Source organism: Grus americana, chromosome 2 (genome assembly GCF_028858705.1).
Source record: "Grus americana isolate bGruAme1 chromosome 2, bGruAme1.mat, whole genome shotgun sequence".
Lineage (NCBI taxonomy): Eukaryota > Metazoa > Chordata > Aves > Gruiformes > Gruidae > Grus > Grus americana.
The window spans coordinates 111,337,720-111,365,715 of record NC_072853.1 but is presented as its reverse complement, the minus strand read 5'-3'; the positions used below and the strand labels follow the sequence as shown (position 1 = coordinate 111,365,715).

Sequence of the window (27,996 nt, the reverse complement as noted above, 5' to 3'; positions counted from 1 at the left end):
CTTCCAGATAGTAAGAAGCAATATAGTCAAAAGTCTCCATAAGGTAGATAAAAATATCTTAAATTTATCTGAATAAAATAACCATATGTGTGGAAAAAAAAAAGTAAGCCCATGTTTTGTTTTATACAGAAGCATATGCTAGATTTTTAAAGGCATGTAAGAATTTAAAACTTATAATATTTTTTTTAAATATGGCCAGAGAACCTTAAATATCCCAAAGTATTTAGAGGAAGGTCTGTTCATAGTCCAGCATCAGTAATTGCACTCCTTTCCATAAAGTTTTTGCCGGTTCCCTCCCCACCCACCCCCACCAGGAAAACGTGATTGTGAAAGTAAAGTAGAAAATATCACAAGAATTAACTATCTGAAACTTTAATTTAGGATTACCATACTTTTAAGATAAAATATCTTTTTCAGGCAGAACCTTTTCTATGTAGTAAATGCCTCTGATACGTACTTTCGGATGTAATGATTTCTTAATCCTTGTTTAATCCAAATTTTATTGTTCAGCAGTTACAGCCTTGCCCTGCTACAGCATAAACAACACTCTGAGTGGAAAGCACATTGATACTGTAAGTCTTGAACTCTCCATTATATACTGGTTTTGGAATTTATTCCTAAACTACTTATTTCTGAAAATCAGTTTTGGTGTTGAGTGAATGAGGGAATTCCCCAAAAATGCTTTGTCAGCAATTGTACTCCCATCCCTGATCAATGACTGGGGTTTGGGCTGAACCCTTTCCTGTGTGTTGGCCTGTTTCCTCATTAGTCTCTTCTTCCTCGTGCTCTGGATATTGGCAGGCAATGGCAGTGATATTCTGCACCCTTCACGGAGACAAATTTCACAGCACTGCCTCGATAAATGACTGTCACACAGAGCAGGTCTCTTAAACACGTACATTAAGTAAGCCAGGTGGTGAAGGGCTTGTGAAGTGAGAGGAGTTCAGCCATTTCTCAATCCATGAGACAATTTCCACCAGCCTGGACAAATGGATGTCTGGGAGGCCATTCCTACACACCTCATAAAAACAGTTGGAGCTCAGGGATGCATGGAGGAGAGGAACCAAGTACACCCCAGCTGTGGGAAAGGCTGAATTGGAACCTGTGCCTTAGACACCACAGAGACCAAGATGGGTTCAGGTGTGCTTGTCCCCTTTTGTCCTCCCCTTCCTTCAGCCTGGCATCCCAGTGTCCCCACCACGGGCCTGAGCCCTGTTTCCCCACACCGCCATGACCTTCAGGACCAGCTCTTGCGGTTTCATCTCAGGCTTCACCCTCCTGACGTACCGCTCCCTCAGGGCACACCTGAGCGCCTACAAAGCGAGTTCCTGGGTCGCGCAGATACGAAGAAAAGTCCGAACGGTGATGCCTCGCCAGCCGACAACACGTCACTCGTATACTTATTTCAGCTTGATTAATATTTAAATCTCGTCACTTTGCGGAAGGGGTCTCCGCCACCACCGCGCCCGCCACACGCCGCCTGTCATCCACCTTCCCCCTGTTCCCGACGGCCGCCAGCAGGTGGCGCTGCCCAACCGTCCCTCCAGGCGCCGCGCGGCGCCCCGCCCCTTGCTCCCTTTCCCAGCCCTCCCTTCCACCAAGGTGAGGCGTTAAAGGGCGGGGCCCCGCGGCTGTGCCCCGCCCCTCCGTCCCTTCGGCGCAGCGCGTGCTGTCCACCGCGCTCCTCGAGCAGCAGCAGCAGCGGTAGTAGTAGCGGCTGGCAGCTCAGCCCGGAGCCTGAGGGGACCCCGGCCCAGTCCGGCCCGGCGGAGAGGCAGACCGAGCGGGGAAGGAGAAGGCGTCCCTCTGCTGAGGGAGAAGCCCCGCGCCATGAGCCCCGAGGAGAAGCCGCCACCCAGCCGCTCCCGCGATGACCGGCCGCCGCCGCCGCCACCACCACCTCAGACCGCTCCCGGCCGAGGCCGGCGGCGAGGCGGCTTCCTGACAGAGATCCGCACGCCCATCCGCACCGAGCCCTTCCAGGAGCGGTACAGCCTCAGCCCCGGCAGGGAGCTCGGCAGGTGAGCGCGCTGCCGGAGGCGCAGGGGCGAGGGGCGGCCGGCGTCGCCGCCTCGTCCCTGGGGTGCGACTGCTCCCGCGGAGGTGGCGGGAGGGAGGAGGTGTCCCGTGTGTCCCCCGGCCACCTCGCCGGCGCCACTCGCCCGAAGCGCCGAGGGCAAGGCGTGTGGCGGCTGCGGCGGAGCCTGCCGCTCGGCCGCCGGGGAAGGGCTGGGGGCGAAGTCGGTGCTTTCCCTCTGCTCTGCCTCTCCTCTCTCGCTGCCCGCCGCAGTCAGTTGCAGGCAGTCACCAGGCGTTTTCACCTGCTACCCCTTCCTCTGCTTCCCCGTTTGAGCAGAACTAGATGATGGGGGAGCGAGGGGCATCACTGGCCTGTCAGTGCCAGAGCCGCTTTTAGTGGCATCCTTTGCTGGCCTCGCCCTGCTGTGGGTCAGCTCCCAGGACGTGCCCATCGCACTGGCCGGGCAGTGTTTGCCTTGGCTGGAAGGGGTGCTGGGAGGCAGCTGTCAGCGCAGCTGTACCCCGGCAGCTGGCCGTGGCTAGCTGTCCCTCCTGGTGAACAAGTCATCCTCAGCCTTGTGAAGCTGGCTGGGAAGATACTGCACTCTTCCCTGAGAGCCCATGTGTGTAGAGAGTATTGCTCTAGATTTCCATTGGAGATGGAAACCTGCCCGGTTTTTTTCTTGAGCTTTGTAAGCTGTGACATGGGGGGGGGAAAACAAGTCTAGAGGAGACTAGTTTGTTAAGTAGCATATGCTTGAGAATAATCTAATGGTGAAACTTCTCAAATAATTAAAAAGCTTGTTAAAAAGCTTGACTTTGAAAGTGACTCCACATGTGAGGTTTAATCAATGTCTAATTTCAACATCTGAGCAAGATTTGAGGCAGAAAGTCTCATTAAAAGGTTTTTGCATGTCAGGAACTCTATATATGGGATTTCAGTGCCACTAAGCCAATATTTTTTGTCTGAAATTGTCATGAAAAGAATTATAGTATTCTTACTCATAGTCACATGTGTTTTATCTAAAAAGAGTTCAGATAAAAAAGATTAGATTAAGTACTGCAGGATATATAGCAAGATACACTCTTAATGTATGTTCTTTTGCAAGTCATGCTAGCTGTGTAACTCGGTTTATATAGCTCCACAACCTTTAGAGTTAAAGAGGAAAGAGGCGTTTCAAAGCAAATGTAGCTGCTGTAAGTAACTTTAACAGATTTTTAGGTTGCCTAGGTGTCGGCTCCCTTAGTAACTCTGATGTACTAATAGAATAATACGTGTTTAAACATAGTGGCCTAAAGCATTCACATGGGAAGTAGGTGGGAGAAACATCCCATAAAGTGAGAAAGCCTTTTTTTTTAATTTGCATGATGTGACCACAATGTCCAGGGCCTGGAAACTGAAGCTAACTAAATGCAGGCTACAAACCAGCCTGGATTCTAAGCAACAGTCGAGAAGGCGTAGGAGCAGTGTAGCATAGGATGTCCTGGTAGCAATGCTGCTTGGGTTTTTTTTTTTTTTATTTGAAGATCAGATGGCTTTTCAGAAAATATTTTGCAGTTCTGCCATGCAGCAAAAGCTTCTCTTAGAGCTGGGTGGTATTCATTGGCCTAATCAGAAAAGACTAGATGAAGCTTCCTTCTGGCATGTAAAAGTACAACTGAAATGATTAGCTTTACACTAAGAATAAGAATTAAGTACTCCAGCAAATCTTAGTCTGCAGTTTAAACAAGTACATCTCGGTATGGCTTTTTGTGTGGAGTCGTTTTTGACCAGAACTACATTTAAAGGTGACCTTTGCATGCAGATTGTCATTTTGAACCTGTAGTTATGTTAAAATGAGTTAAGTGACTGTTCCAAGTGTTTGTTTTTGTGCAACAGTTACATGTATTTTGGTTCAGACTACCTTTTTCTCTCCTCAACTTCACAAATGTTTTCCCTATCTTCTGAGAATATAGAAATTTATACATTTGAATGTATGTGCTTGGTTTTTTATGTAACAATTTTGAATGCTTTTTTATTACATTTTTATTAAAGTGGATATTTCAGCTCAAGTACTCCCATTAAAAACAATTTTTTGCTAACTCATTGTTACAAAGTGGTAAATGGAAAGTCTTTCTGCCACTTGTAATTGTCTCTGTCATTTTGCTGATAATGTATGCTCAGCAGGAATTGTTTCACTTTTATTTGTTCATAAAGTGTGTAAATCTCTACTTATTATCTTTACAAAGGACTTGGGCAAATTAGCACCCAGGTATGATGGGTTTTTGTCTTGGATGAAAAGCAGTTCTTGTGCACACAACATAATCTATTTTAATTCTACTTTGGTAGCTGAATTTGCTAATGAAAAATGTTATACGCTCTGTATTTGTCCATCCCACTTGCCAGAATTAGGGAAACACTTTAAAAGCTGGACTTTAGACAGAGGTTTTGAGAAAAACACCACTTGTATAAATTGAGTTTAAAACTAACAGTAGGGAGAGAAAAGAAAGCAGATTTAGCACCATTGCTGAGAGTAAGGCTGCTGATCCAGTCAGTCAACACACATATGTTGAACTCACCATGGCACCTGGGGCCTCTGTCCTCTCTTCCCTTGTCACCTGTGTGTGGAGGAGGTGGGAGGAGGGGACAACATGGGAAAATGTTGAGGTGTTGTAGTTCTGGCAATGCAGGGAAGGGAGATACTGGGGCTGCTGGCCCCTTGTGGCATGTTAGAGGTGAAAGTTCTGGGGAAGTATTGCTGAAAGTTGTAGATGAGCCTGGGAGGAACCTGATCACAATGTCACCAGAGGGACTTGGGTGCAAAGCCATAGGAAATCAGCTTCATTAGCTCTGCTCACAGGGAACAAAGTGCTTTGAGAATGCAAAGCTTATGTGCTTCAAAAGGCTACTGCCTCATTCAGTAGCTGAACAGGCATTTGCAAGTGTATTGAAATACATTTGCTAGGAAACACAGGTTAATTCAGGAAAAATACTAAAGACTTGGTTATAATGGCTACTCTGGAAAGGAAATTCAGTTACTTAAAATGACATGGAAATGGTGGGGGTTTTAAGGAAATGTTTTAATAAATAAAATTTTGGGCTAGTCTTCACAGCCTTAATTTTACTGTCTGAAGACAGAGTTTTCTCAAATCTTCAAGTTGCATGATATTTAAAATCAAACTTACCTCTGATAGATGTTTTAAGGGTACCAGTTCCCATCAACTCACTCAAGTGTTTTCAGACAGTAGTAGCTTGAGTTAGGTTTGAAGGAATGTAACCTTTGCAGAGGACAAGACACCAATTGCTTAACTCTTCTTCCCCTTACCATCTGTGCTTAAGCCATAATTGTACTGTAAAATGGGGAACAATGTATTTTGTGTTACCTATAGCTTCTTTAAAGAATCTAGTGTAATTGTATTTAGTTGCTTTGCTCTTTTTCCTCAACAAAAAACTCCGAACTAATCACACACAAGATATTACTAGACTATTAGTTAATTCTTTAGCTCATTGATGGAGTATTGCACTTTTTTTTATGTAAAACAAGCTATGTACATATTCGAAATCATCATTTGTGTACACAAAATAATACTCCTGATGCTAGAGCTGACTTGAAGGAAGGCATAAATGATTGGCCTTGCTTTCTTCTCACTGGAAGGTAATAGTCACCTTACATGATTGCTCTAAAATAAACTAACTTCTGCTAGTGAAATGTATGAAGCGCATATGTGTAAACATATGTCAAGTGCAATTTAGTTGATTCTCCTCATTCCCTTTTTTTTGTTAAAGCAGACAAGCTCATTCTCCACCCAGAGCTAAGAATAACAATTATTTTAATCATCCGAGGAGGCCGAACAGAATAAGAAAATATTCTTTGTTTCTAACTAGTGACCTGGCTGTAGTTCCATGTGCAGATAACCCATGTCTTGAATTTTTTTCCCCCAAAGTCTGGCACGAACTTGCTTATTTCTCAGGTAGCTTTCAGTAACATGCATCTTAGTGGTACATGACACTTGTACAATTTTCTGCATCAGTATGAATGTATGTGCTATACACTTCTGCCCTCAGCTGCTCTCTGCAGTAGCACAGCTAGGATGAAACAGTTGTGGAACTGAGTGAAAGTGGAAAAGAGGTATAAATGAAGAGTTGCTAGTAGTTGGTTCCACCATTTGAGAATAAATTTGAGTAAATTATTCATGAACATCAGAAATGGAATCCCCACACCTTGCTGTTTGGAAATCAAAAATTGTAGGGAAAAAACCCACACTTGAGGGGAAAAAAAAAGTTTGATAAGAGTTACGTAATAAATTGCATATAGTTTTGTGGATCTCAAAAGTTTTCTGAACTTTATAAAAAGTAAATATCTTCACAGGAAATGCTGTTATTCCTGCATTTGTTACAGTGATAGGGTTTTATAGGTCAGTTTAAAAATAATTAAAGTAAGGTTAGTTCTCTGTTCTTCTGAGCTTATGACAACCAAAATTAACTGGTCTGACATAAATGTTCCTGCTTATGATTTGACATTTGATTTGTGATTTGAGGCTTTTGCTTTAAGCCATAATGTATGCCAGATGAAACAACGATAATTCTGTTGGCAATCTGAAAAGATGACATTAAGCTTCTTTGTAATCAGATATGATTTATCTTAAATCACAATTCTTGAATGAGACTCTTGTGAGGACTGAGAACTACTTCTAGTTTCCTATTCACATCTCCCTTCAAAGCATTTTTGTTTGTGTTTGGATGACTGGTAGTCAGTTTTTAACTTCGGAAATGCACATGAAGTATTTCCTCTCAAAATTGTTCTTCCTTCAATGCAGTGTTCTTGCTGCTAACTTCTCAATGCAGCTAAACTAACAATGCTCTGATCTAATACTATTTTCACTATTTAATAGGGTTTTTATAAGGAGTTCTGAAAAGCAGGATTTTAAGAAAGCACAGATGAAGTGTATGCAATGCATACTTAATGGGAAAGCTTGTTTATATCTGTCTATCTACTGTTCTGTCTCTTTCAAAAAGAAATTCTTTACAAATTTATCTTTTGGCTTAACCATACAGTGGATGATATCTTTGGATCTTAGCTCTGAAATTGTCTCAAGCATGAATCTAGATTGTTGCATAGTAATTAGTTCTGTTAGCTATAAACATCAGGTTTGTCAAGTTTGATCTTTTTTGGGATTGTGTTCAGAAAAGATGAGCTCTACAGAATGTAGTTATAATAGCTCTAATTATAGGTATAACCATAAAGAATCTGGGCAGGATTCTTGATCTTAAACGACTAAGAATTAGTATTTGTCAGCCGGCTGAACTCCTGTGTAACCTGTCCTTTTAATTACGTCACCTATCGGGCTTCTGGCCAGCTCAGCTAAACAGGACATGCGTGGCCACACACAGTGGTGGCTCTTGCTGCCCCGTGAATACTGTTTTATTTCCATAGTGACTAACGTGCAATGAATCGGCAGCATTGGTACTCATTAGGCTAATTAACTTGCTTCCAGATAGATTTTGTATGTCAAGCAAAACAACACTGTGCTTCTTGAAAGCTGTATTATAGGGACTTCAAACTTTTCTAAACTACTTTCTCTAGGTCCTTCCCCAGTGCTAGAATTAAAAGCTTTTGACTCTCTGCTGAGGTGACATTCAACTGGAAGGAAACTGCATTCAGAGACTATTTAAGAAAAACAGAAGGCTGAACCCAGGGGTCTGGACTTTTGGTATAAAGGCTTAGTATCTACCAGATATTAAAGTAACTTGCTGTTAAAGGGCTTATCTGTTACTTTCTCAATTTATCTGTTGTTTTTTTCTTATCAGCATAGTTGATAGGTTTTTCTCTCTGTCATGGTTAGGATTGCAATACTGGAGGGATATTTATACTTGTAGCTGTCAACACTAATGTCACCAGTTTCCTAGAAATCTACCTAAAAGAAACACTGTCCTTGCAATATTTTTGGGATCAGGAGCATCGCTAGCACATTCCTATGTTCCCTGATGAGCTGTCTCTACTATACACATTTGTTACTTCTTCCAACATGGCTTTTGATAGAAGTGTACCAGGCACCTAGCAGGTTGTTAGCCTTTAGGTGTCTATTCCTCTTGTGGTGTTCTGTGGTAACTCTATATCGATTAATGCATTTTATAGTGATCCTTTGACTGCACCTTCCTAGTGCTACAAAATCCTATATTATTATTTTCATGCGTTTGCAAAGCTATAATATTGTCTTAACGTATATATTAGTGATTAAGAACTTCCTCCCAAAAAATTGGATTCAAGACATTGAAAACATATTCTTACTGCTTGTCTGCCTTCACAGCCATCTGGGCTGTGCTCTGATCTAGTCTTAATACCTATTGTGCTGTACATAATGTGTGCTTATGTAAAATGTTACTGCTAGAGGAATGACTGGCTGTCATCAGCGGTTACAAGTCAGATTATTTTAGTGAGATTGCCTAGCACATGCCCACTTTGTTCTTATCTGACTTAATTCATTTAGACTGGGTAATTTTGAAACAAATGCCTATTACAAATAAGCTGACCACAACTTCTTTTAGCAGTTACATTTCATGGATAGCAATCTGCCAATGGGTTAGGAGCTGTGAGAGAGAAAACTTTGACATGAGCTGAATTAGTTAAATCTGTGAACTGCAGCTTGGAGACAGGGAGAGGCAAAACCCATGTAATTGTATTCCAAACCAGATGAAGACTCTTATTTTAGTTTCAGCAACCCTACAATCAGTTAAAGAATTGAAATAAAGATCTCCAAGCTATTCTTGCAGCTTTATAAGCAATTTTTTACATATAAATAGAAAAAGATAGTTCCGATGAACATTATACCTGTATGGTCAGAACTAATAAAAGATTGTTCGGCTTCAAAGTATGAGAAGTCATCATTGCACTGGGTGACAGATGTTAATTAATACACCTTTTCAGTCTAAAAATCCATACTGTATGAATGGAACTGAGTGGAGCAGGTGGCATAGGACTCTCTTGCAAGGAAGTTTAGAGCAGACACTTCAGTCCAAAATGCTGTGAGGGAAGTCTTCTGACGCAAGTGCTGCACTGTGGTTTTAGCTAACCTGCTGGCTTGGTGTAACTCATTGGTTGTGTGTTTTGTCAGAAATGACGCTCATTAATGTGGGTTAAGCACTATGCTCAGTTCTGCTCAGCGTGTTTGTATTCACATTGTCATTGTCGCAAAAACTCTGTTGGCCAAACTGCTTTTTGGTTTTTTTTTTCAATTATCCATGTTCCTTATACAGTGAGTCTAAAAATAAGGGATTTTGAGAACTGTTAAATAATCAAAAAGCTCTGACTGTTATCATTTGAGACATATCACAGTGAAAATACAAAGTGCCATCTTTGAAAATACAGAGCAGATTCTGAATATTGCATGGCAAATGGAGCAGAATTTTGAGCAGTTATTCAATAAGAGTGCTGTTGCTGTTGCCTTGAATATGATGGGATGCTTTATATCATAATAACCCAGTTAATGTTTTCTAGTCATAGAAAGCATAAATTGCCTTTTTGTATACTTTGTTTTTGCCAACTCTTTTAATGAAAGGTTTGAGGATAACTTAATCTTGTGAACTAGCACAGCTTGTTTATTCTGTATGTTTGAAATCCAGGTTCCTTGAATTGATAGGTTTTTTAATTCCTTAGTTTTCGTGGAGGTTAAATTACATTCTGAGTTGTGGTGTTCCTAAGTTTTAAGTGTAGGGATTATCACTCAGCAAGGCATTTTCCTAAATTTAGAGCATATTTCAAATGTATCCATTAATAGCAATTGAGTTAGTTTCCCGAAATCTTAATTTATAAGGGCAATACTAAAATTGTCTCTAAGGGATTTAAAAGTAACTTTAAATTTTTCTTTAATTTCAGGGGCAAATTTGCAGTGGTGAAGAAGTGTATCCAGAAAGACACTGAAAGAGAGTTTGCAGCAAAATTCATGAGAAAAAGAAGAAAGGGCCAAGATTGTCGGATGGAAATAATCCATGAAATTGCAGTCCTTGAGCTGGCACAATGCAACCTTTGGGTCATTAACTTGCATGAAGTTTATGAAACTGCAACAGAAATGATTTTAGTCCTGGAATAGTAAGTACTAGTAATAATTCCTGAGTGACATTCTGCAGTATTTGCTTAAAACTAATAATGTAAAAATACTGTGTGTCTGTATGAATAATGTGAAAAGATTTTATTGCTTGCCTGTTACACTTGCTTGAGTTCAAAAAGAATTGCTAAGAAACTCCGTATAACAAGAAATTATGTGCGGTCTTGTAACTACTGCAGATTATAATAAATTTCTCTAATTATGTAGTATCTTTCAAAGCTGAACTATAATTTATGTAGTTAAAATTGTTAGTGAAACATGAACTGTGTACACTCCCTACTTGTAAAAGAGGAAGAGGAAAGAAGCAATGAGTATCTGTTCAAAAACTGAAGTTTATTTCATTGCCAGTGACAAAGAGGGGGTGAAACATGGCGGGTTTTTACCAATTATGAAAAAGGTATTGAAAGCAATGTCCTTGTTAAAAAGAAACTATCAAAAATGATAGTTTGATCTTACAATGAAAACCTCTCTAAATCATCTTTTAGGGGAAGAAAGAGTAGGAGCTTTCAGACCTAGAATAGTTTCTTTCAAATGACGTTTAACTTGTGACTCTACATTTGTCTGTGGTTTTCCCCCTTGAGTTTGTCCAGATGGGCGTTTCTGCAGCTGTTGTGACTGTTCATCTAATGTGCCAGAAGCTTAGATATTTGACATCTAGGTTCCAAGAGGCAGACAAATGCTTGTTACTATTGAACTCTGTTAAGATCCTGTTCAAGCTCTATGGATTTTAAATAATTAAGAGAGGAACAGTGAGGCTCGATAGTTCAGAAATGACCTAACCTGTCTGATAAGATAAATCTAGTTTGTACAGCTCTTTTCTTGCTTGATAGAAAAAGAAAGGGTGAGAAATCTGGTGTCCCAATCTTTTTTAGAAGTCAAAAGAAACTGTATCTTTAAAGTTCAGTGAAATGAAATGAGACTGTGTCCGCTAAGGTGAACTTCCTTCTAGAATACATTTTTTCAACTTCATTGTGTCCTTAGGGAATTCAGGATTTTTTAAATATTCAAGGATCTGTTATAATGCAGAAGTATCACAGAACTTATGCAGTTTTAACTGCTGTTATTGGAGACTCATAAATACATGCTTTAAACACTAGCAGCATGGATCTAACTAGGGTACAGTTTAGATTTCTGTATCCCATAGGGATATAACACGAGTGGTAGAATCCAAAGCTTGATAAAAGCAATGGGTTTTGTGATAATTTTAATGCAAAATTGCTAGTTTTCTTTTAGAACTCAATTCTGTTAGAATTGCAAAACACTTTTAATCCAAAGTATTAACTAGGTTGTTCGGTACTCACTAAGTTCTGCAGTAATTAGCAACATTATTGTTTTTATATGCATCAAACAGTCATACCTTGTTTCAGATATAGTGGTGTCTTAGAGTTGTAAATTACAAAAACAGTCTTTCCCTGACTTCAGCAAGTATGTCTGGATGCTTCTTTAATGTCAGCATGTTCCAGAGACGTGTTGTAACAAAACAGGTATGAATGTTAGTAAATTTCTGACATTCTGTATGCAGAGGATTAAAGAATGTATCTAGACTGCAAACTTCTCTAGGGCACTTCAGTTTCTATTAAGCTTGATGGTCTGTGTGGCACATCTTTACCTTGGGAAGGAGAAAAACAAATACTTAATTGTTGGCCACTAACTTTATCTGCTAAGGTTTTAAAGTTTCTTGCCTTGATGTTGAATCTGTTATAAGGAGTGAAGGGGACACCTAGTGTTTTGCCTTCAGTAATGTTACCTGGAGGATTGTCTTTCAAGCAGCGTCAATTTTTGACAGAAAGCAAACTTAAAATTGGCTGCTAACTGTTAATAAGTTCTGAACAATGGGAAGCAATAAGGCATTACAGTGTTAGCTTCAGCTGTAGGATAGCAAAGTGGTGACTGTCTGCATCCACCCTGACAACAGTCTCTGACTTCTGTTTCTTGGCACAAGACCTCAAACAGAGGATTTAAGTAGGAGTTGAAGGGGTAAGTAAGTCTGAAGGGGCAGTATGTAAAGCCTCAAATTAATCTGTGGATCAGTCATGTTTCTGTATTTCAGTGAAAATGGCAGGAATGAAAAAGAAAACTGGGTTTTTACTGAAGAAGGTAGAGAGACAGTCTGGGAAACCTGACACATCAGATATAAAAGGAAAAAAAATCAAATTTGCTAACTTTTGGGCTCAACGTTTTTATGCAACCCACCTGTCTTTTTTTCAATTTCTTCTGAAAGAAAGAACATCAGAGCATCTAATGTTTAAGAACTGGTGTTTTTAGAAGTGTTCATCCCTACATGTTTATACATCTATGGAGGGGATAGATGGTATTAGTGGGTCATTAGTGCATTGGAAATTAGAAACCTGTATGTGTAACTTCAAAATCTGAGCCATTATGTATTTTTGTCTGAAGAACTTCTGAGTAATTATGTGCCAGGGTCTTGTGTAGATACAGAGATTTTGTTATGCTTACTTTGTAAAGACGACATTTTTTTTTAATCTTGAAGACATGATCAGGGTTTATGTGATATGTTGGATGAAGTGCTTTTTTTTCCTGTAGTTATTTTGACCTGGTTAATGCTACTACTTGTATTGTCTTGGACATAACTTACTGCCCTACTTACTGGAGGTGTGACTGGTTAAAGTAAGAATCTGCTGGCAGGCAACGATTCATTTGGCATGGGATTCAACAGATAGAACTTGAAGCAAAGCCACTGTAATCAGAAATAACTGCTGCTCCTATGTTTGCATCCTGTCTATTACAGCAGCTAACAAAGTTGTTCTAGATGGCAGTCTCAAATCAAGACTGGAGCTCTTAAAAATGTTTTAGCGGAAAACTTCTCAGATGGTGTTAGTTACCTTTTGTTTCCATTTCATTCAGTTCTTGGGCTGCCTGATAGGAAAGGTTAAGGCAAAAAAACCCCAAAACAAAACAAAAAGCATTGGAGAACTAAGAACTTAAAAGAACGGTATGTACAACTTAATGCATTTGGATGCTTCTCTTCCCATAAGTCCTCTCATCAGATATGGATTTACAGTTTTCTCAGGCTTTGGGGACATTGGTATGTTATGGTACCCTTACACTGGAAAAATTCTCAGTTCACTTGCTTACTATCTAATGGTATGCTGAGCCAAGGAAAGGACGGTATGACTGATGGCTGTAGTGAACATGAACCTTTGCTGATAGTGTTACAACCACATTGGTGTGATCTTCTTGTAATGTAAGCTCTGTGTACAGAAAACAGATAAGTATCCATTTATCTTCCAAAGATAACCCCTTCAAGAAAGGCTTTTGACAAAACATAATATTCAGGAAGTAAATTTTTGGCCCTTGCAGCCTGTATATGGTCTCACTCAGCATTTGAAATCAAGTGTATTCTAGGAACTTGTTATCTACGTATCAGCACTCTGAGGATTTGTACTTCTGAGTCTTTCAGAAGACTATCTTAAGGTCTGATCCATTAAAGCTGGAGGAATGTTTAATTTTTTCAGATACACTGAAATAGATTTGTTCAATCTTTTTCTAATGATACACTAAATGACTGTGTTAGTGTATTGTAAGTGCACTTGAAAGAAGCAGATGTTGAATTCTGTACAGTGCATTGTTAAGATATGTTTGAAGGAAGATAAGCAGTCTCCATTGAATTTAAAGTCAACATATTTGTAACCAAGATTAATGCTTCAGACTTCCAAATGACTTTTATTACTGCTTATCATCATAAATGAGGTAAAATGTTAGCATGCTTTCACTGATGAAGAGCAGTTGGATTTCACTTGAAACTATAGAGAAGTTAATAGCACAACAGTACTTTAATAATCAAGTTAAAATAGCTAAAGAATACTGGTTGCCGTAGCTTTTAAGTTTGAAAAGAATTCTTAGGTCTCACATTTTTTCGTACACCTAGCTAAGGGAGTGTGTACTAGAGAAATAATGCATCCTAAGTAACACTGGATTTCAAAACATTCTGCTCTTAAATATTTCCTTATCCCTTTTTTTCAGATTAAGATGGCTTGTTTTCCTAAAGACTTTCCCGTCCTAAGGACAATACTTTGCTTTTATCCTCTAGGAACATTTTCTGTGGAGGTGGGTGGGGGTTCCCAGGGGTTTGCAAAGTTGTTATTTTGTAATGACCATTAGAAAAGCTACAGCTTAATGGAAAATGTGTTCTTAGGAAAAAAAAAAAGTAAATGTTATAAACAGAGAACTCCTGGTCTGCATGTATACAGGAATCATAGCAGTGACATGCTCATGCTACATTCGTAGCAGGTGTATTAATCCCTTATGTCTTTCGATTAGATTTCCCCCCCCCCCGCCCCGAACTCTATCTATCCCCTGAACTCAAAATAACTGAGTTGAAAGTATTGTTAAGGAGCTTGGCAAAATTTAGCATAGATTTGTGGGAGAATCTTTTTGGAGTTCATTTTGATATTGTACTTCCAACCACTTGTGATGACTGGGTTGGCTCACAGCTAGCCGACTCTTGTGCTTAAGGGAATGAATTAAACTTGCTCCACAGCAACAATACATGAAACAGTCTTGCAGTACAGATTTCCTTGTGTTCTTGTAAGTGCTGCTAGTTACTTCTTTGAATGTGGTAATTTTTTGATAGAATGAACTGCCTTGAAAAAATTGTTGTTTCTGCATCCTAAATAGAAAAGTTGATGGGAAAAAAAAATGAAACATTGCATGTGAAACCACCTTTCCATGTGAAACTTTAAGTAGTATTGACATTCTAGGTTTCTTACATTTTTAGCTTGGTGCCTATGTCAATGTTAATTTGTTTATTAATGTGACTTAATTGTAACAGATGTCTGCCAAATAGACGTATAGTAAACAGAGCTTTATAAGCTCACACACACTGATTTTTAGCTGGGTCTATTAAAAATGAAGTGTGATCCCTGGTTGACAACAGCATTTTTAGGGTATAAATCCTATTTCACATAGAATTAAATAGTAGAAGTATTGTTTTGCTTATTTTAAGTGGCAGAGCTGTAGCAGCAAAATCCCAGGGTTGTTGCTGTAAAACACATCATGTTAGTAATTTTGGTAGTAGATCTTATCACTGATGTGCATTATGATTTACTGCTACAAGGAATTAAATCATTTTTCCAAGTAACATATAGCATTTTTAAAGTAGACACTTCAATTTATTGATTACAGTAGATGTTTTTCTGTCTGTATCTTAAAGATCCAATTGATGTTGCTTTTAAAAAGAATTTGTTTCAAAATATTAGAATACACTATCCAGTGTCAATTTTTAAAATGTCATTAATACCTAAATCCTCTTCAAAGCTGAAATATTATTAACTTTTTCCTTGAATGAAATAAAAATGTGCTGAAGATGTGATAGTGTCAGGCATATGCAATTTTTCTAGAGGAATTAAAGTATTCATACTGCTTTGAAAACTCATTTTAATCTTGTTCTATCATCTTTATACATGATGAAGAAAATTATTTAATAGGCTTTTCCTTTTTAAAACAAAATCTTAATTTCATAAACCAAATTGTACTTCTCTACTAGTATATAGAACAGAAAGATAAAACTCTTTAGAAAAAAGTTAACACGTAATGCTCTTTTAAATTCTTTTTGTTTGTAAGACAATCCACGAGGGGAGTTTTCAATAATAGTAATGAGAATATCTGGGAGGGCAAAATATTTTTATAAACCATGAGGCATTTTCAGGTACTAGGACTGTAGCAGCAAAGTTAGTACTGGCAAAATTAAAATATTTGTGTTCTTTTTCTGGGGGTACAGAATGCAAAAGTACCTTTTTTGTAGAACTCATTTGCTGTTACATCCTTGTTGAATGTGCCTCTCTGTCTTCTGGATTGGCTAGGTAATACAATTTGTTAGAAAAGAGCAAGCAAAGGGAGAATAGATGACTACGCATCAATAAAGATTAACATTTGTGGAAAGTCAGGTTTAGTGTGTCACAGTTTGGGGTAACTGGAGAAGATACTGTCCTCAGGGATTTCACCACCTTTCACTATGTGATGATTATAGAATTTCATGCAGAACAAAATGTGTATGTGTTGATTTCATTTATACGTTGCGAAGTAGTAATTCAACAATCCATATGCAAAATGGTTCTGTTCTATTCTAATGTTCTTATGCCCATTGTTGTAGAGCCTCTGCTCTACTTACTTTACTTTTGATGGTACGTGGTTATGTTGTAAAACAATTTTAGTTCTCTAGAGTTGCTCCTATACAGAGATGGTACTACATGTGGCTTCAGAGTACTTTAAAAACATTCACTCATCTGTAGTTACTTGTATGTTTTTTGTTAGGTTTTTTATTTATTTGAACATATATAAACAAAAGGAAGCAAACTGAGAGCTAAAATCTTCAGAAGTATTTTTAGATTAAAGTCATTTAGAAACTTAATGCATCCCTGTATACCAGAGACTTCACAAACAATTCAATTATAAACTTTATGTTTAGTCATTTAGGTATGTGCAAAGTGTTTTGAAGAGGACTGGGGATGGCTTTGGATTTACAAAGGCTTACCTTGGCCAAATTTTCATGTAGTTCCATAGGAATGGCAAAAGGCACATCTCTTATGTAAACACTGCCCTTGAACAAATGTGGCATTCATCTTAAAGCATAGATAGTAGTGTTTGCAAAATAGTCCCAAAAATTTCTGTAGTATTCATATTCTCTAACCTAAATGGCTGTTTGCTTCTCTTCAAAGCTGCCGTACTGCAGGGAAGTCTTCCTGGGCTGTAAAAGCTTGCCAAATGTTTAATAACTGAAAACATCACCATTGGATCCTCCCACCTGCTTATCTTGCTTACACTAAACAAGATAGTGTGACTAGAACAAAATGGGTGCTATAACTTAGTCTTTGAAATAATAAAATTCTTATTGTTCCATAGTGCTGCTGGAGGTGAAATCTTTGACCAGTGTGTGGCTGAAAGAGAAGAAGCCTTCAAAGAAAAAGATGTTAAACGACTTATGAAGCAGATCTTAGAAGGAGTTTCATTCTTGCATAGAAACAATGTGGTTCATCTTGACTTAAAGGTAAGATTGCTGTATTTTTCTCATCAATTTCTTACCTGCTGACTTCCTAACTGGTCATGTGTTAATTACAAATTAGCATTAGTATGGTGTAATTTTTATCTAGTTATTCCTTAAATGATAAAATTTGATATGCAGTAGATACCAGGGTTGCAAGCCTTTTGGGGACTCTCTATGATTATGTCAAATATAAACTTCATTTGATCAGGTGAAACGTTATGAATTCAAAAGTGGATTTGTGTTGCAGCTTAAATTATAATTGCATATTTTGAGTAAGACCTGACTCACTTTAAAGTGCAATAAAACTGTTTAGGTATTATATGGCCATTGAAAAATAGGTTTGTTATATTGACTTGAGTTCTAATGAAGCAGAAGGATGGCAGAGACACTGGTAGTATCAAATGTAATGTTTCAGAATGAAGTGTTCGTACAAGACTGGTAAACAGTATATTAATGTGTTATATATATTTATAACACTTCAGTATCTTTTAAATTACTGTAAAACTTAATTTAAATGTTGTCATTTACTGCCAAACAATTGGCCAACACCCTATTGGTATATCAATTATCATAATTTACTGGAGTAAATATTTGTTTCTTACTGAAAAATAGTTTTATCCCAAATCAAGAGAAAAGCACAGTTGCTGTCATACAAAATCAGAGTATTACTTATGGTTAAGAAGGGAGTTGTAAGGGAATCCATAAAACTATCCTCTCCCATCGGCAGCAACCTGCAATTCATTTTCTTTAGCTTCCATCTATACGCTTATATAGAAGATGCAATTTTATCTCATTTTGAGGTTGAACTACTTTTTATACTGCCTTGCTTAGTAATAATAAAGTATCTTGCATTAAAATTTTTGAATTGTTTTTACATGTCCAATTCCCATATTTCCTAAGTATGTAGTAAGCTGCTACACATTTGTTCTCTTGCTGAGATCCTTACTTACACTGAATTGCATTTTGGCAGTAGTACAAAGCTACCAGTAGATTCCAGTATCAAGCTGTACATACTTAATATATAACCTAGCACATCATGAACCATTCATCAGCTAAAGCAAATGATGAGTAATATTTGCACACAAATATGTTACCTGCCTGGTTTTCCAACCATTTATTCAAGTTATCTCTGGAATCCTTTAAAACTTTCTGTAACCCATTGATTTAGTCATACACATAGAATATTAATAATTGTACTAAAATAATTAATGGAACATTTTTAGCAAGTGATGTGAGAATCAATGTTCAGAAGGACTGAAAATGAGCAGTTAAATTCCTTAAAGTTCCAGTATGTTTATACAGGATACTCAGTGTCTCTGCTATGGTTGGCCAAAAATATTTCTGTTGAATTTCCTTAAAGCAAAGTGTGTAAAATTAAAACATGTCTTTTGTGGACAGTATATATTCATACATGTTTGTGTTTAAAGCTGTGGTGTTCCTGAGCACTGTCAGCTGGGTATCTGTAATCAGAAATGCGTTGTGCTATATTTGACTGCAGTACTTTTCTTAATGGCAAAAGTAGACTGGGGTGTTGATTACAACTTGCAGGCAGGTAGTTTTTTCAAAGTTCAGAAAATGCTTGCTTAAACACTCTTTCCAACTGATAGGAAAACTTATATTACAAAATCGAGCATCTCCAATTCTGAATGAAAGATCCAGCATTGCTTTGCTGGCTTGTAAAACTTCATTAGCAGGGCAAATCGTCTAGTGTTTGAATTTAAGGTGTATATATTACTGCAGTGTGCAATGTGTTTTTGAAAAGTGGATCTTAATAGCAGTCCTAACTGCAGTGTGATTACTTTCATGATATATGTGACACTTGATCTTTCACAAAACAAGGTTTAGGGAAATCTTCAGAATACTGGCAAATAAGTATGATGGAGACCATAGGATTAAAAACCATGACTTGCAAAGATTGATTGACTCACCTGCCTTGCAAGACTTTAAAAAAAAAAAAAAAAAAAAAGGCCCATTTTTCAAGGAACTCAAAAATTGAAGTTTTGGGTTTGGCTGCATGTTTATTAACCCCTGGCCTTAAACCATCTGCTGTTGTACGGTGTGGCTCAGGCTGCTTTACCTAGTGCTTACAGCACTATGGAATTTACTAAATACTTACTTTTGTGGGGTGACATTTGGAAAACTTGTACAAAGTGTACTGCTGGTAAGTATTGGTTCGCCAGTATTGAAAAGTTTACAAATACTTGCTAAAATGTTTTCCTTGTGCTATTGGTTTCACATTTGGGTCTCTAAAAGTTTCCCTTGCATTTGCCTGGTACAAATACCTTTGGAAAGGTCCATCCATTTTTTCCTGTGTTGCACCTTCAAAAAAAGTCAAGCTCAGTGCCCAGAAGAATTTAGGTCAAAATGGTTGTTAGTATGTGATTGTCAGCTTCTTGTTGTAGTTTTATATTATAGATCTAATCAACTAGACCTATGACAGACAGCTAGCTTGCTTTAGCTTCTGTCTGTCCCCTTAATAGATGGAAGATTTTTCCTGTGCAACTAAACACTGCAGAAAAAAAATGGGATATTTATGATGTGGCTTAGCAGGGTTGCCATCTGATAATTTCCTTCCAAAAGCAAGGTTCTCCTGAAAGATACTTGAAATATGGCTTGTTTTTAATAGCAAAATACAGTCATGTAATCCAGTTTTGACTTGGAGAAAGAGCAAATATAATACTGCTGAGTGCAAATTAAGTGTCACTCGACAGTATTGTGTTGATGCTATTTAATTTGCAGGGTGTGCATAGATTGTAGTCAGGAGTCTTTCATCTCCTCTTAATGGTGCATAAAAGCTGCAGAGTCAGGGAAGACTCCTTTCTCTCTTTTCATTTACTGTTTGACTTGATCTTGAATGGTGTTTGGTAAAAGCTTAAAGTAGTTGGGAATAGAAGAGAATTTAAAAAGGAGTGGGGGTTGAGGAAGGACTAGCTGCCTCTTGTCTACAGCGGAGATACGTAAAGAGACGTACATAGCCCGGGATCTAAGAGAATGACTGCTTCAAGCAGAACTCTCCTGTAGTATATATTACTCTGGTAATCCAACAGGCAACTTTTCCCTTCCTTCTGTATTGTTTTCAAGATGTTGTGTTCAGTGAGGACAATTAGCAAAATCATTATTTGAAATTGGTTTGGGTGTCATTTTACACCAATATTCAGAAGGCAAACTAATGCAATTACAAAAGAAGTGACCTGTCAGAAGAATGTTCCAGATTCATTTTCTCAACTGAGTTTTCCAGGTGGATTAAGGTGGAATGTTTATTACAGAGAAATGTATTAATAGAAGTGAAGTGTATGATATTCCTTGTTGAAAGGAACACTCAGAAAACTAAGGAAGGAGTTAAAAATTAATACCAATTTTTCAAGGCAAAAGAACAGTTTAATCTGGAGTTCAAACCTTTACAGTAATTAAAGCAAAGCTGTTAATAGGCAGGTATAAAGTATCCAGGTTCTACAGAAAATATTTTGATTATAGACTTATTTCTTGATTTATAGGACTTGCATTGCTTATTTTGGGGAATAAAGTGTGATGCTAGTCTAATATGTCTACTCTTTTAGTGACTTGCTTTTTTCCACTTGTATATGTTGACCAAAAAAACCACTGAACTCCCAAGCAAATTCTGCTCTTACATTTATATTGCTTAAAGATATGGGAGTCCTTTAACTTTTTTAGGGCAGATTGATCAGCCTAGTTTAGTATCTTTACAGACAATGTAGCTGATGTATCTCAGCTACTCTGTTTTTCCTGTTTCTGCCCATTATTCCTTGGATTATTACTGCCTTTTCTAGGGATCTGATTTTTTTTTTTACAGTATTATAAAATTAGATACCTAAATTCATTAATGTTGCAGGTTAAGGTGAGGCATTTATTAGTTCAAAAACATGACCTTTATTATGTGTCCTTAGTCATAGTCGTCTTGAAACCAGCTAAAGACACAAGAAATATTAGGGCCAGAGTCCCATAGAAACTTCTGGGAAATTTTCAACGTATGGGTTTTGCCATTAAATTGTCAATTTACAAGATTCCTAAACCTGCTGGCAAGGTAGGATTGAATTTACGGAGTACACTTATTACAAACAATTTGTGCAACTTGCAGAATAAGTTTCCAGCTGAGACCAGACCTTTGTATACATTGTCTTAGTTTGGCCTTAACATTCATAGTGTCAAGAAAGCTGTGTTCTTCATGTGACAGTAGCTTAGTCCAACTGAAGTGAAAAATGTAAGTCTGCATATTTGCAGTGATAGATGATGCTTTTCACTGCTATTACTCTTAACGTGATGATACAGGTACAACCAACATATCAAATTCCAGAGTTTCTAGTTGTTGACAGTATGCCTGGAAAATACAACTTTTCGTCTTGCTTTTATAATCTTTCCCAAGGTACCTGATTCCGGCCGTGCTAACTACGGCATTGGACTAGACTTGTGTGGCCACATCATGTGGCTTCTCTGCACATACCAATCTTGTAGTGATGTACATCAATTCTGATTGTCCGTATAGCCAAGGATTTTTTCTTTTTATGTTTTTGTTCAGTACGCAACATAAGAGGATCTAAAGTGGAACCTTTAAGCCTTACTGCAGTAGAGGGGGAGGCTTTTAAATGTTGCCATTTGACAGTTTTTATCAGCCATTTCATTACTGCTTGACGGTAAGAGCAAAAGGCCCCTTTTTAGAATGGCTACCAGGAGAGCCTCTGGCCTGCAACTCTTGCCTTTTTTGTGGGCTAATCTGCATTAGTCAAATCTAGATGTATTATAGCAGAGGAAAAACAAAAGAAACAGCATTACAATGTGGGAAAATGATCTTCCTTTTCTTAAACTTTTAGAGTAATTTTGTTGAGCTGAAAACTATGGTGAGTTCAAAGCTATGGCTTCTTTAAGGTTTCATGTTGGTGTTTAGACTGTCACTTCACATGAAGACTGTAATAATTCCTTACAAGAAGAAAACAACTGGTATTTCATTATGATTTAATTTTAAGGTTATGACTCAATTCATACTGTAGACTGGGCTTTTTCTGCATACATGTGTTTTGAGTAATAAAGTTTTTTTAAAAAAGACAGTAAAAACAACTTCTGGAAACTACATTATCTACTAAAATAATACAATACAGGGCTTAAGGGTTTCACGAAACATTGCCATTAAAACCTTTTCCTCGTTTAAATATAGAGAACAAATGCTTTTCTAATGCCTTCTATTTGCCTCTTCAGAAAGTAGCTAAATTTCCCACTGGGACAAACATCTGAGAGGCTAATTAGGGAGGCATGGTCAGCTTTTTGGGATGTTTGCTTTTCTAATACAAATACAGAATAACAAATGTGAACTATAAAGCATATGGTAATGTGCAGCTCCAAAAGCCTTTGTACAGCCACCAGATCCCAGTTTGTAAGCAAAAAAAAAAAAAAAAAGCTGTTCTTAATCCATAGATTTACAAACAAACAGAAAATAGATTGACAACATCATGGAGTTAGTTTGAAATACCATGTCTTAGCTTTGCAGGAATGAAAGAACTTGGCTATATGTAGGTCTTGCAGCAAGGAGAACTGGCCCAAGGTTTTTAAACCATTCTTGCACAGTTTTATTTCTGTGTTGAAAAGCAAGGCTATTCATGTGAAAGCATGCCTTCATGATTGACTAGGGGATGAGGAGAGAACAGCTCAGTGATTAGGGAAGAAGTATAAATGTTGGTGTTAATCCAGTTGGATTATCAGTCAGTGGTTGCTTTATTCTTATTCTTTTGCCCTCCTCCCTTCTTAACCGCTCCTGATGCAAGATGATCCAGGTTCCCAATAAATAAAGGCTTCTTCACTTTCATGGAACTTATGCTCATCAGAAGCATGAACGCTGTGTCAACTGTCAGTGTTACCATTTGGAGAAGTTAATGATGGAACCCAATGTGATCATTGGCCTGGGGGCAGGGAGGGTCACCTTTTTTTGGCAAGGATATGCTTCAGTTGCAAAAAAATCTCTAAGACCTGTTGTCTAAAGTTAGTTTTCAGATTTTAACTGAGCTAGCATTTAAAACAGACGGTAGGGAACTTCTTAATGACCACAAAGTTGCTTTGAAGGATGACAGCCAAGATCTAGTGATGTCAGAGCAAACAAGTTTATCCAAAGGTGATGCTCTTAAAAACCTGTTTTTCAGGCTGCTGTATTTTTTTAACTGTTTTTCAGTTAGTATTCTGTAATACAATTGTTTGTACTTTGAACAGGATTGAGGTCAGCTGCAACAGACTTTCTTTAAACAGGTGTAGTCAAAATAATTTTGTGTTGAGGTTTTTTTAAAATGATTGGGTGCCTTTGGACACCCTTCAACAGGAGGTATTTTATACCATCTATTGGAAAGAAGCAAGGAGGAAACAGGACTTAAAGTGGTACGAAGGACTAAAAGTACAAATGTGGAGGTATTTATATGCTATTGTTAAATGATAGCTATTGGCATGTTTTTTGTGTGTGTTCTAGGCTAATAAAGGTAGATGTTTGATTCTCGGTTATAAACAAAAAACTCTGCCACTACTTTTAGCCTACGTATCTCTTCAGTTTCACCTGAGGGAGAATAAATAACAAGTATGATACCCAGGATCACTTATGGAATGCAGTATTGCAACTCATGATTTAAAATAATTATGCAATGTGATGTCACAGACATTAGATTTGGGTGATCCTGAAAGTCTCCTTTTGTTTTTTTCCAGCCCCAAAATATTCTACTAACCAGTAAGTCTCCTCTGGGAGACATTAAGATAGTAGATTTTGGCCTTTCCAGAATAATGAAGAGCAGTGAGGAACTAAGAGAAATTATGGGCACTCCAGAATATGTAGGTAAGTTGTTTACTATAGGACTGGTGAATAGACCAGGCTTTTGGGGAGTGGAAAGAGAAACTACCTCAATTTGGTGAATGCCAAGCTGGCCATGTAGTTACTGTGTCAAAAGATCAAGTCATTACTTGGAGGTGGTACTGCTGTAAAAGGCAGAACTGGCAAGCCTTGCCAGTCTAATAAGTGATAATTGTGTGCTTGTGTTAAAGATGAGTACATGCTTCAGGTGATTCTTACCAGGAGTGATAACAAGTACTACTTGGCTAAAAGTTCAAAATGACATATTCAGACTCTGAATATATTTTAGCCTGTGGAGGCTTGTATCAATTTTATTTTTAAAAAACCCAAATCATTCCAGGCCTTGAAAATGTACTTGAAAATATCTTGAAGTTGTGTGGTATATCTTTACGGGTGTGGGTTTCAGTGCTGGAATATGGAATGTTGAATATTTCTGATTTTTTCCAAAGAAATTTGTATACAGCTTCCTTAATTAGGAAGGAGACTGGCCTGGCTTCTGAAGATGGCAATAAAAGGAAAACAATTTAATTTTTTTTTTTTTACTTAAAACCAATGAATTATAGTAATCACTTGAATAGAAATATCTTTATTTCAAAACTGCCATGCTTCAAATGTCTTATCTTAAATTTTACCACATGCCTGTTATTGCATGATATAACTATAATATAATGTCTGCATATGACAAAAAGCTTGTTTTTTTTCCTGAATAGCTCCTGAAATTCTGAGTTATGACCCAATCAGTACAGCAACCGACATGTGGTAAGTTGAACAAATTAATGGTCATCATAACTTATTTTACTGAAAAAGTTTTTTAAAAAACAAAACCCCAAAAAACTAAAAAAAACCCGCTTTTCTGTTTTTTTTTTTTTACTTTTAATTTAGGAGCATTGGAGTACTGGCATATGTTATGCTAACAGGGATATCGCCTTTCTTAGGGGATGATAAGCAAGAAACATTCTTAAATATATCTCAAATGAATGTAAGTTACTCTGGAGAAGACTTTGACCTCATATCAGAGTCTGCCGTAGATTTCATCAGAACTGTGCTGGTCAAGAAACCCGAGTAAGTAAAATACACAATTGTATATGCTCATATGTCAGACTGGATTAATTTTAAATGGAGCAAGTGTTGGCATTTTCATTTTTAACGTATAAGGGAACTTTGATTATTCGTATTTCATTGTGCTATTACTTTTCATGTGTATGAAAAGATAATTCCTCTATTTCCCTCCAAATTTGCATATTCTGGAATGTATCCAAGTGTTCATAATTACAATTTAAATTGATTTCAGAAAAGCCTATATGAATTGTAGCATGTGGTACAGTATACCAACTTTCCTTGCAGGTACTTTGCTGATATCTTTTAAGTGAACTGTGCTTTGAGCCTTTTATTTTTGATGAGTCGGTAGAGTACCTTACTCTTTTTCTGGTTCGTTAGTACGCTCTTCTCAATGGGCAGCAGATTGGAAATTCCAAGTCTCGAAGTAGAAGTGTTTTCTGTGGAACTTCAGCAGTTCTTCACGGGGCATGTTAACTATTGAAATTGCCTGCTGCTTGGTTGTGGGAATACTTTAAGAATGTAAGGATTGGATAATTCTCCTATATTAAAAAAAAATCTGTATAAACTTTGAAAGTTGCTGGCAACGTGAGAGTGTAAATTGATATTTAAGGATCTATTAACTGCTTTATTTTAAATGTTAGCAGTTCTTCTGCTTGGGCTGCTGTTGGTCTTTTTTCATAAAAGATAGCTATCAGAGCTTTTTTAAGTTCTATCAGTCTCTAATACAGTCATATCCTTGGAATAATTTGTATGGATCTCTTCTGCAAGGTACAGGATTTCAAATTAATTTAGACATTTATTTTAACATTTTCCTTTCTCTACAGGGACCGGGCAACTGCTGAAGAATGTCTTCAACATCCATGGTTACAACAAAGCAATAGTCCTGCTTGCAGGGCCTGGAATAAGAGTACAGGAGGGGAGACCAGTGACGTCACCCAGAAAGATGCAGATTCTGCCTCTGAAAAATCAGTAGATGCTGAGAAGACTGAAGAGGAAGACTCAATAGTGACAGAAGAACTAATTGTAGTGGCTTCATATACACTGGGACAATGTAGGCAGTCAGAAAAAGAAAAAGTAACTGAGCAGAAAGCCATTTCCAAACGGTTTAAATTTGAGGAACCATTGCTGCAAGAAATACCAGGAGAATTCATTTACTGAACTGTGTGGAGCTTCATAGCTGTAACTGGAAGGCAGTGTTTTCTACTAAACAAAAATATCCTAGCCAAGTGAATTTCTGATATGCAATAAGTGTTCTAGATAAAAAATGTTGATAAATGGCACCCAAGAAAAATGTGCCAAGTTTTTAATTTCATGGAACAGATAAACAAGATTTCAAGTGGCTGACAGGAATTTAACAAAAAGCTTATTTTTGTTTGTAACTTTTATTTCTGTTTTTTTGTTGCTTGATAGCAGAGTTGTTGTTAATTGTTCCAGTGTTCTGGAGAAGTTGACATTGGAAGTGTTTCAGTGACAGATGTCCAGAGGAGCATTTTAGGGTATGTTTTGGCATTTAATGCAAATATATAATGCAGGGTTTTCCTCAAACACCTTTTAGCACTCCTGACTTCAGTGGAACTATCTACTGATCTAAAAATTGTATGAGAGGATAATTTGATCAACTGGTTTGACATACAGATTTCAAAGCTACACTGTGTGCATGTATTTCCTGAAGTTTACCTTAAGTCCAAGACCCAGACTCACCTGGCGTATAGCCAAAGTGAGCTGTGCTTCTCTAGCAAGTGATGCACGTGTCCCACAAGTGAAGAAATCTGTATCAGTGAACGATTCCAGATCACAGTGGTGATATTTCTTTATTTGGGAGCACAGTAACATCCCACTCCAGAGGGTGATGAATTTGCTTAAGTCGGTCACTCCTGAGAGCCAGCAGAGATCACTCCCTTCCCCTCCTGTGTTGGGTGAGATATGCTAATAGAATCTAGCTCAGTGTGACTGCACGGTGTTTATGAGCGGGGGAAAAAAGAAAATGACAGAGGGTCTGATGTAGGTCTAAGTTCTCTCCACTGACTTCACCACGTTAGATCAGACAGTTTGTCCAACTAATGATGATAAATCAGCCCTCAATTCCACCCTATGCTTCCCCAGGGAAGCTGGGGTTTTACTGGGAGCATGAGGTCATGACTGCCTTCTTTCTGTTCCTCTAACTGCTGCTTTAAGGAAGAAAGAAGTGTCCTTAGGCTAAATTGCATAACCTTGTTCAATATAGCTATCAGATGGGGAAGAAGATACTGCTTCCTCTGAAACAATGAAGCACAACTCACACCTCGTGCTTCGCGATTGCTCTCCCTTAGACACTTGGGAAAACAGCATGTGTATGGTGGGGCAGAGTGGCATTAGGGAGCTGTAGGGGTGGGTCATAGTTCTCAATGGACATGGTCCCTCGGAGGACAAAGCTGGGACTGGTTTTTGCAATGTGCAGGTCTGAGGATCTCGGACTGAGTCCTAATTTTCTAAGAAATCTTTCATATTGATGCTGTTCCAAAGTTTAATTTTATGTAATTGAAGTTTAGTACTATTATATTGCATACTGTTAACTATTCAACTATTTATTTGGTTTCCTTATGCTGTTCCTTTATAATAAACCCTGACAAAAGTTTTCTTGCTATAAAACAATGAATAGAAACTCTTAAGCTAGTTTTTCCTTTTTTCCATGTTGCTACAGACTTTCCCAATTTCAAATGTACCAAGAACGTTCTTAATCTTTTGAGTGAACAGGAGCTCAGTTTATAGTTCCTCCTTCACTCAAAAGGTAAATGGCTTATTACTGCACAAGCAGTACTGGGGTGATCTGATTAGCATTGCTGTACGGGTAGGAGAAAAAGCGCTAGCAAAGAAGAAAACTGAAAACCAGCAGTGTGACACTGAGTGGGGCAATGAGCACTTTTCTGTAAGGCTTCATTGCCAGTGGTCTGGTTGCCTTCCCTTGAAGTCACATCACAAAAATTGCACCTACGTTAAACCGTTCTATCAAGCTTCTTCCCCT

At 37.9% G+C, this 27,996-nt stretch overlaps 1 protein-coding gene across 1 annotated transcript; it reads left to right on the top strand.

Moving 5' to 3' along the window:
• Positions 1-1,646: 1,646 nt before the first annotated feature.
• On the top strand, positions 1,647-27,643 carry STK17A (serine/threonine kinase 17a). The gene is made up of 7 exons (XM_054817601.1): positions 1,647-2,021; positions 9,873-10,085; positions 16,963-17,107; positions 23,795-23,921; positions 24,647-24,695; positions 24,819-24,998; positions 25,820-27,643. The coding sequence occupies exons 1-7, from the start codon at positions 1,831-1,833 to the stop codon at positions 26,151-26,153; spliced, it is 1,239 nt and encodes a 412-aa protein (XP_054673576.1). The 5' UTR covers positions 1,647-1,830; the 3' UTR covers positions 26,154-27,643.
• The last annotated feature ends 353 nt before the right edge of the window (positions 27,644-27,996 follow it).